At 37.8% G+C, this 10049-nt stretch overlaps 1 protein-coding gene across 2 annotated transcripts in view; it reads left to right on the forward strand.

Moving 5' to 3' along the window:
* The window catches only part of kdm2bb (lysine (K)-specific demethylase 2Bb), a 38216-nt gene extending 30852 nt beyond the window's left edge, over window positions 1-7364 (forward strand). For both annotated transcript variants that reach the window (XM_084047820.1, XM_084047821.1), the window contains exons 19-21: window positions 1695-1856; window positions 4377-4595; window positions 4698-7364. In XM_084047820.1, coding sequence (XP_083903946.1) covers window positions 1695-1856; window positions 4377-4595; window positions 4698-4879 — 563 coding nt within the window. In that variant the 3' untranslated portion in view covers window positions 4880-7364. The remainder of the gene's footprint in view (window positions 1-1694; window positions 1857-4376; window positions 4596-4697) is intronic.
* Window positions 7365-10049: the final 2685 nt, after the last annotated feature.

Consider the following 10049-nt stretch of genomic DNA (forward strand, 5'->3'; position numbering starts at 1 on the left):
ATTGTAACTCAAATCTTTACTTCTGGGAATTCTACAAATGTCTTCTAAATCCTAACAGTGTTTTTGAAAAAACACATGTTGCTATGATCAGTGGTTCGCAAACCTTTTAATATCAAGAACCCCCAAAATGATATGTATTTGGCTGCGGACCCCCATCTCAAAATGCGTTGTCCAGGGACCCCCCAGAAGCAAAGATTTGAGTTAAAAATGTTCGCTTTAAAAATATATATATTGAAAGATTTGCACTAATTTTAAAGATTTTTCTGAGCTTGTATATCTGCTATTTTTGAATAGCCAAAGTATAAAATAATGGTTAAAGTGGTTACACAGACGCGTTCCCGGTTTTAAGTGTGTTAAGCCAGGAACCTTCAGATTCCAAGACGGCCCTCTACCACCTGAGTCACTGCCACTGTGAATGTGGTCTCGAGTATCTCCGTGGTAATGGAGCTTACTTCGTCCTCCCAACCAATCACAGTACAGTAGATGACATTTATGAAGCGTCCGCCAAGTCCTGCATTCCAAATTTTACTTCAGTAAATGTACAAAAGTATTGGCATAAAAATATACTTAATGTAGCAAAAGTACTCATTATGCAGAATGTCCATTGCAGAATCATAATATATTGATCATTAACCACTTAAACCCTATTTTTATAAAGCTATTCGAAAATAGCCGATCTACAATCTCACAACGCTTTGTGAGTTGATTGATTGAATACTTTATTAACAGTTTGCAAAAAGTACAGTGCTACAGTTATACAATAAGGCTAAAAGGATAATGCAAAAAGCCCTGGGGCTTGTTTCCGTTGTGGCTGTGAGGTTGTAGATTTGCTATTTAAAAAAAGGGAATAATTATTTGATTAATTATTAATAATCTAAATCTGCAAAGTAACTAAATCTGTCAAATAAATGTGGTGTAAAAAGTACAACATTTATTTTGAAATGTAGTGGAGTAGAAGCATAAAGTATCAATAAATGGAAATAATCAAGTAAAGTAAAAGTACCTTGAAATTGTACTGAAATACAGTAGTTGCGTAAATGTACTTAGTTACTGCACTGGAGGTCTAATTGATACTGCCTAAACAGAGAATGGATTCTAGGTGTACAATGGATGAAACTAGCTGTAGAATGACCTTGCAAAAAGACCAACCTTAATTTGTGTATTTATGTCATGGATGTTGATGGAGCAATATATAGTATGGAATGATAGTGTTTGTTGCTAAAATTGGAATTCAGCTATTGGTTGTCTTTGAAGAGCTTTTTTTTTTATTGTGAACAAGGAGTTTTAGTGAATGCTTTGGTATGTTTCCCCTACATGGATAATTGTTTCCCGAGGGACTCCAGAGTCCTTTGGAAGCTTTTCTTTGTTATTTTTTTCCCATTTCTTCTCTGGATTATTCACTGACTGTAATTACATTAGCATAGATATTATATTTGTTTATTTGTTGCCCTCAGGTTAACTAAAACTCTAGAAACAGGGAAATGAAAAATAGGGCACATCTTCTGTTGGAACCCTGAAGGGAAATTCTAAGATTCTTTTGCAGAATATTTAGCTTTCCTTGGACTTAAGTTCAGGTCATTGTAAATGTATCGTATTCATGAGCAACAACAAATACAAACACAAAGATAAATAAAAAGTATCCAATTAATGTGACGTGATATGCAATATGTTGTATGAACTTGCCATTGCTGCAGGTCTGAGGATGCTGCTGCTATCAGGGTGCTCTTGGGTGGCAGTCTCCGCTCTCTGCACTTCTAGCTGTCCTCTGCTACGCACTCTGGATGTTCAGTGGGTGGAGGGACTGAAAGATGCACAGATGAGGGATCTGCTGTCGCCCCCCACAGACAACCGGCCAGGTACCAGCCTGTGATGTGTCCTGTAGCCAAAATGAACAAGTGTGATTATTATGTCCCCAAAATAGCTCTAGGGTAGGGGTTCCTAAACCTTTACAGCGGGAACCCAAAAGATGTATCTGGTTCTCCCTAGCATCCAAACCTACAAAAATAAATTAACCATTATTTATTCAAATTTATGGAATATGTTTCTTTTTTTTTTAAATCTTAAATTCTTTAGAACAGTTTCAGAATTGAATTTTCCTTCTTTTTTTAAAAAATCCTTAAAAAGATTTAGCAAACATATTTGCTTTTAAAATATATTCTCGAGACCCATAGATATGGGTCCGCGACCCAAACATGGATCCCAAACCAGTGTTTGGAAGCAATGCTCTCTAGGGCATGTGGAGACTCTGGGTTTGATTTGCTGACCAGATATGTACCCCCCCAACCCCCCTCTTTTTTGGTACAAATCAAACAGTATGGAGAATGAGATCGACGCTAATAATGAACTGGGGAAAAGGAACAATGACAATGAAAATGTACAAACTAAATAAGAATGTATATACAAACCTAGCAAGGTAACAGTAACACAATCATCTAATGCTTAGTGTATGTTCTGAAACCAAACAGTAATCTACTTAAGAATAATAACAAACTGGCTTGCCTAGACACATGGACAAACACACACAACACAACATTAAAACACATTCCCTTCCCAAGGGAGAGGCCCCCAACCAAACACTGTTGCACACACAACTCAACACTTGGGATTTACCTCAGTTGTGCAAAAGAAACACAGCCTATAAACAGCCTCTCTTAAAAAAAGAGTAACCACTGAATACAGGTGCACCCACAACCACAACTAGCTGTGTCATTAGGACAGCGCCTTCTTCCCCAGGTTCTTAACAGCCAAGCCCTGATGAGGTGAGTGAACACTGGTGTGTGTTCTATCAGTCACTACCTGCAGCTAATAAGGTGGGGGGTTTGTTACCTGCAGAGAGACAGATGAGAACAGGCAACAGTAAAACATGCACCACTATAGCCGTAACAGTGATAAAACAAACATTTCATGATAGTTACCTCACACACATATGAGGTCATGTCTATTTGCATTACAGTCTGGCAAGAGTGGCAAGAGTCACTACTGTACCAAACTTGCAAACTTGTAAAGTATTGCTTTAACCACTTAAACTATATATGTCACACTCACAGTATGATTGGAAAACCAGTCAGATTGAAAAAGTTTTCTCCGACGGAGGCGCGCCGCCTGAAGGTGAGCGAGTCGCTGTGCCGAGCATTGCAAAGTCATCTTCAGCCGACTCAGCGTCGTCCAAGTTATGTCCCGATAGGGACAGAATCGTAAATCATCGCCCCCCAGTCTCGGTATCTCCGAGACGTCTTTTTTTTTTTGCTCAATGTTTTTTTATAAAATGTTTCAAAAAGGACAATAAAGACACAGATTAAGACAGATGTCAAAAGGAAAATAAAAACAAATAGTAAGACAAAATTACATAATACACTATCGATATAAAGTAAAGTCAAAATTAAACTTAATTACAAAAGGACACATACAAGTCAGGTTCATCACAGCACAAGACATCCTACAACATATGGGCAAGTTTACAATGCAATATCTGGAATTTAAACATTAAGAGGCATTGTCAGCTGATCATTTTGAAAGAAAAGGCAGCCACACTCTAGTAAACTTATCAATAGATCCCCTCAGTATTCCCCTCTAATTTCGTAGATGCACCTACCAAAGAAAGTGGGACAACTACTTTTCCAATTTAAGACAATCAGACACCTTGCCAGCAAGGCAGAGTAGGCTATGCTTTCCAAGTGTATCCCACGCAAGCCAAGATTCTCTGATGGCACACCGAAAAGACCATAAGCATAGGGCAAGGTTCAACTGTTAGAGCTTTGATATATGAATACCTCAAATATGGAGGACCAAAATGTTAACAGACTTGGGCAAGACCAGAACATGTGGAAAAGACTCGCAGGGGCTTGCTTACATCTGTCACAAATAGAATCAACTGCGGAAAATATCCTGGACAGCCTAACCTTAGACATATGCAGACGATGAACAATCTTTAACTGAATGAGGCCGTGCCTCGTGCAAATAGATGTCATTTCTTTTTTTGACGGGGGGTCCCCGCCCTGCAGCGGGGGTACGGGAGGTGAACTCGAAGAAAACAAGCACTCCTTTTTCAATCTGGTTGGTTTTTCAATCTGACTGTAACATCAAATATATTCTTTGTGACCGGGGTCCCCTCCTTTTTACACCAAATCGGCGAAAATAGACGATCTGATGTGCAAGCTCACTACGTGTCGTGTTGTAAGTTAACGTGCCACTTTGTGAGCTTGTAAATCTGTTTTTTTTCGTCAAATGTTCGCCTGTTTACGGCGAATGTTAAACGATTATCATTACATGCCAAGAATCAATACACTAGTGTTCATGTGGTTAAAGAAAAGGCTTGATAGAGGATTGAAATGAATAGCCTTATTTATCTCTTCTTCTTGGCCCCTCTGTCTTTGCAGGTCAGCTGGACAATAGGAGTAAACTGCGTAATGTTGTGGAGCTGCGGCTGGCCGGGCTGGACATTACAGACACCTCTCTACGTCTCATCATTCGTTACATGCCCTTACTGAGCAAGCTGGACCTAAGCTACTGCAACCATGTCACTGACCAGTCTGTGAACATCCTGACCGCTGCAGGGACCACCACCAGAGACTCCCTTACTGACATCAACCTATCAGGTACTGTAAGAGTTTCTAATTGATTTGAAAATGTTGCACTTCTTGACAATAATATTGTACTGAAATCACAGATGTTTTGACCCATATATTATATCCCTGCAGTGTGCAACAGGGTGACAGACCAGTCGTTGACCTACTTCAAGCGCTGTGGAAGTGTCTGCCACATAGACCTGCGCTACTGTAAGCAGGTGACGAAGGAGGGCTGTGAACAGTTCATTGCAGAGATGTCAGTGAGTGTGCAGTTTGAACTGATAGAAGACAAACTCCTGCAAAAGCTCAGTTAGTTGGCAGAGAAACAATGAAGACTGTACGACATACACTGGTGGTAATACATATATTGTCCACACCGGGGCAGCAGGTGACTGTATTTATATAGAGAAAGATGTTGTATTTCATATGCCACAGTAGGCCACTGAACAGGGAATTTCTCTGTTGCTGTAAAACTTAATAAGGGAACTCATGCTGCTTAGCCAGAATGTTTGTTTTTGTTTGTTTTTGTTTTCTTCCGCCAAAATTGGGAATTTTAATCCATGCGGCGGCCAAAATACCAGTCTAAATTAATAATTGCAAGCATGTTTTTATGGATGTTGTTTTTGGGGAAACTTTCCAAAAGTTTTTAAAACAAAAACGTTTTTTTCTTCCTGGACATTTATGTGTCATATTTTGTTGTTCACTGTCTTTTTTTCTTGTGTTCCAATGCAAAGTTAATGCATTTTATAATAATATTTTTGTATCAGAAAGTGTTTCATACTTTTATGTGCAGTATTGAATGCACTGATGTACTGTATAGTACTGTTCAAATTGATAATCAATCTGCATCACTGTAGAGCTTTTTACTGTTAAAAGGCACATGTGTCTGAATAATTCATGCCAATTCATTAGGATGGTAGCCTGTGTTTCTGTGTTTTTTATATTTTATTTTTAAGTGGCAGTGTTCTATTTCTATTTTTGACAAAGGTACTATACATATTCCTTTCCATCAGGCGACGTACTGTATTGCTATGTACACTTTGATTTTTGTATTATTTAGAGAACCAACTATTTGCACTGTTATACTGTATAGTATACTATATATTATATGTATATAAAAAGCTGTTTTCTCCCCACAAGGGTTTTCATGCATATTCATATTGTTATATTTTAAGTGCTGGACAGCTACATTCTATGTTATGTCTATGTTATGCCTAATCTTTGCTCTGGCGCATGACGGCGTCACAAGCCAAATTAGCAGACCTACAAGCTCACAACGCATTGTAGGTCAGCTATTTTTGCCGCACGCCGCTATCGTGCGCCGAAGTATGAATCGTACTTGTATAAATCCTATCGTACCTTAGCACTATTAGACAGTTCTGTGTGATAGCAATTGTCCCTGCTGCAAAAAAGTCTCATTTGTAGTGCAAGCAATAGGTTTTACATATGAATGTACAGTAGAAATGATCGAACAAACCACTCGCCTGGTTGCTATTCTCTGGTCTTAACATTTTTTATACTGTTCAGAATTAATTCTAGCAGGACTGACCTTTGTTTTGTTTTTTATAAAAGAGGAATTGTTTTCACATTTTAAATATTTTCTTTCTTTAATATTTGAGTTGTGGGTTCTCAAAATAAAGTAAAGTTCAGTAGATTGTATCCCCTGAAATTGGTAAAGAAAATGTTGTAAGTCTGTCATGTCCCCATGCATGTATTATTCATCTTAATGCAGGTTATGGGCTCATGCAGTTAATGTAATATACTGTACTTTCTAAAACAATTGGAAATGGCAAAAACAATATATGGCAGCTCTCTATTTTCATGCTTATAGAGTAAACATATGTTTGTTTAAACTTAGATATAAAAAATGATCACTGAAGTAACAAAGAAAATGGCCATGACAATATTTTTGGCACACTTATTGGATATACTGTAGTTACTGTCAAATGAACATCCTGCAGCTTTTAGCTGACAGGTAAATAAAATAGAACATTCTAGTTTTACTCTTCAACCATTTCTAGTGGCTTTTGAATGAATGTTTTCAGTCATTGTCGTGGTGTGTGTGTGTGTGTGTGTGTGTGTGTGTGTGTGTGTGTGTGTGTGTGTGTGTGTGTGTGTGCGTGCGTGCGTGCGTGCGTGCGTGCGTGCGTGCGTGCGTGCGTGTCTTACTTGGTTATACCCTATTTTATCATTTAAATTAATATAAATAAAGAATAAATTAGGTTTCATAAGATTTGATAACCTCACTAGAAATAGAAATGCCAAGGTCTATGGAGCTTTGGCTTGAAACTCTTTCCAATAATCTAATAGCTTTGAATTGCATGCCATTAATGGTGCCATGGTCAGAAAACTTGTCTTTGGTTATGTTTTATTTATATTTGGTTATTGGTTTGGTTTGGTATTTTTTTTGTATAAAATATGATCATGAAATTGATTACATTTTAATTCAATAAATATTTCAGAAGGTTGCTCATTATCTACATACAATACAAGGGTGCCAGTAATCTTGGTTAAATGTGTCACTTAAAAATGTATTATCTTTTAGACATACTGTAGATGAGTATGGTTCCCTACTCATGGTTAAGAATATATTTATCATATAAATAGCTCCATACCTTGATAAAATGTACACAGCGAATGTGATACACTATGTATCCCAGGAAATGGTTATTATTCACTTAAAACTCATTTTATACAAAAAATATCCGGTCTCCCTTTTCACAAGGCGTTGCATTGCGACGTGTTGTGACCTTGTAGATCTCCTATTTTCTTTTTTTTTTCTAAAAAGTTGACTGTGGCCACCAGTAACTTTGAATGGGTTTAGAAAATAGGAGACACATCTCATCACATGGGGGGAGGGGGGCCTGGGGGGGGGGGAGACCTGGGGGCCAACGTAGTGGCTCCAGCAAAAAGGTAGCAGTGGGATCCCTGATTTAATATGCAATGTAAAAATGTTTAACCACTTGAACTCCAGCATCCATATTCTGGGGGGAACATTCACCAAAATTCTAAGATCTAGAAGACGTTGTGACGTGTTGTGAGCATGTAGCTACTTTTGGGAAAGAGATTTGGTGGAAAAAGTGGTCAAAGTAGAGTTATAACTCAAGTCTGTTTCTCTCCAACAAGAGGGTTTAAGTGGTTAAGCATGGGAACATAACTGTACGTAAAATGTTCTCCATCTCAAAAAATGCAATTCAATAATGTCGGGGGACCACATATTCCTTGGCTCTTCTGAGATTTTGTACATCAAAAGTAGTATGACAACAACAAAAAAATATTGGACATTTTCAGAAATATAAAATTCTATTTCAGCAGAAGTCTCCTTTAATGGATGTATCAAGGTTATATGAAAAAAAATATGTTTTTATGACAAAATGTCACCATGTCTGCCAGGTGTGGTTTGAAATATTTTAGTACAAGTATGTGAATGAATGGTCAATAATGTAAATACTGTACAAGTAAAGCCTCTAGGAAGAATTCATGTGAACATTGAGATATTAAAACTCATTTTAAATCTGAAGTGTATATGTTGGGTTCTTTCCTGCTACAGCTAAAGCAAAGCAAAGTTTGTTGTTTACCCAGGGTGTCGGACTAAGTACGAAACTTGTTTCCAGCCGGACCCTGCATGGAAGCCTTGCTCAAGGGCTATTCAGCGATGATTCATGATCGATGTGATGAATTGGGGAATCGAACTAGGGACCTTCCGGTATCAAGGCCGCCCCTCTAACCACTAGGCCACCGCTGCTACTTACAGCATAGTGTAGTTTGTATCTGTAATTGGGTGTTTTGTTTTAGGCCAGTGGTTCTTACACATTTTCATGTCCAAAATTAATTTGTATTTCGCCACGGACCCATCTGAAAATGTTTTGTGCCAAGGACCCCCATACCATACAATGTTGTTAAATGTTTCAATGTATGGGGTTAATGTGGTCAAACTGATTTTGATGCTATATTAACCCTTCAAGGACCCCTGGGGATCCTCGGACCCCACTTTGAGAAACACTGCTCTAAAATATGTGAAATATGATTGGAATATTATGTACGTTTTTCTTTTTTTTTTCTTGCTTCAAATGTTTTTATTATAATATGGATAATTTCCCATCAGTGTCAGTTTAGTTGATAGTTGATAGTCATGTCAGATCAAACCAATATTAAAGAGGCATGAAAAGCTAGACTGTATTAAGTCAAGGCACCGTTCATTTGAGTTATGAAGGAAGAGCAGAATGTTTCTATTTACTGGTTTAGATACTGTATTTTATTTAATCTAATAAATAATCGTCTCTTCTTTACCAAAATAATAGGTTCAACATTCCAAAATATAAAGATCCAGAATGATGAGTGTTCATGAAATCATCTACAGTAACTTTGATAATAGCTGCCCACAAGTGACATCTTTGAGAAACAGCAGCATGATAACAGGCTTAAACCTTATAGTTACAATATACTTAGTTGTGTGTGTGCGGGTGTCGCACACTGACAATAACAGATCATTCAAGCTCACAACGCATGCAGCGTGACCGCTACCCGCTATTTTCCGTGCATGACACTGACACCGGCACATAACGAAGTATCCAGTAAATCAGGCTTTACACAGTGAGTATGTTACTGTGCATGATGCATCAATGTCCATGGAAGTTCTAAATATGTAGCAGACTACAACAAAAAAGTTGGGGTGGGGGGGGTCACGATGGAACTTAATTGTTGAGATGCCACATGGTCAGAGGACTCTCGCTTGAGAGATTAATCTGACCAAATTCAGGAAACTTACATTCTGAAAAATTGAAGCTCTGTACTAATAAGAATTTCAAACAAATCAAAATCAAACAAATCAGTCTTCCAAAGAAAATGGAAAAATATACATTTATCAACAACTTATCAGTAAACAACAATATAAGCTACCTATATGCAAGTCACTGAATAGTGATCAACTTTTTTTGTCTATGTTAACATACCACAGGCATAAATAGATATTTTTAGCCAGACATTTGAATGAGCTGGATCTTATGACAGGAAAACAAATGTCCCACTTGCATAAACAGGTTAATGTAAACCAGACTTGGGAATCTGCTTCCTTTCCTTGTGGAATATTAGATATTTCAAAGGTCACATCGACAACATACAGTAACAAAAGGTATGTTGATAATAAGCTTGGAACAGAGGAAATACTGTAGCACCTGATACCTACTGTATACGTTTCAACTCACTGAAAGACAAGACGCCTGGGGGAAGGAACAGAATGATATTGCATGGTGTATTTCAGTAAAATCAACAAAGGTGAGACGTTCTGTTAACCACTTCAACCCTACTTTATTCTTCAAGCCAATCTACAAGCTCACAATGCATCGCATTGCGACACGTGAGCTTGTACTGTAGATCTGCTATTTTGGAAGGATTTTGAAAAAGAATTGAAGAACATCTGTACAGCAGTAATTCTGGATCCATTTTTAATTTCAAGAACCCCCAGTTTGATATGCATTTTAGGCC

The sequence above is a fragment of the Gymnoscopelus microlampas genome, assembly GCF_963454915.1.
Source record: "Gymnoscopelus microlampas genome assembly, chromosome: 21".
Lineage (NCBI taxonomy): Eukaryota > Metazoa > Chordata > Actinopteri > Myctophiformes > Myctophidae > Gymnoscopelus > Gymnoscopelus microlampas.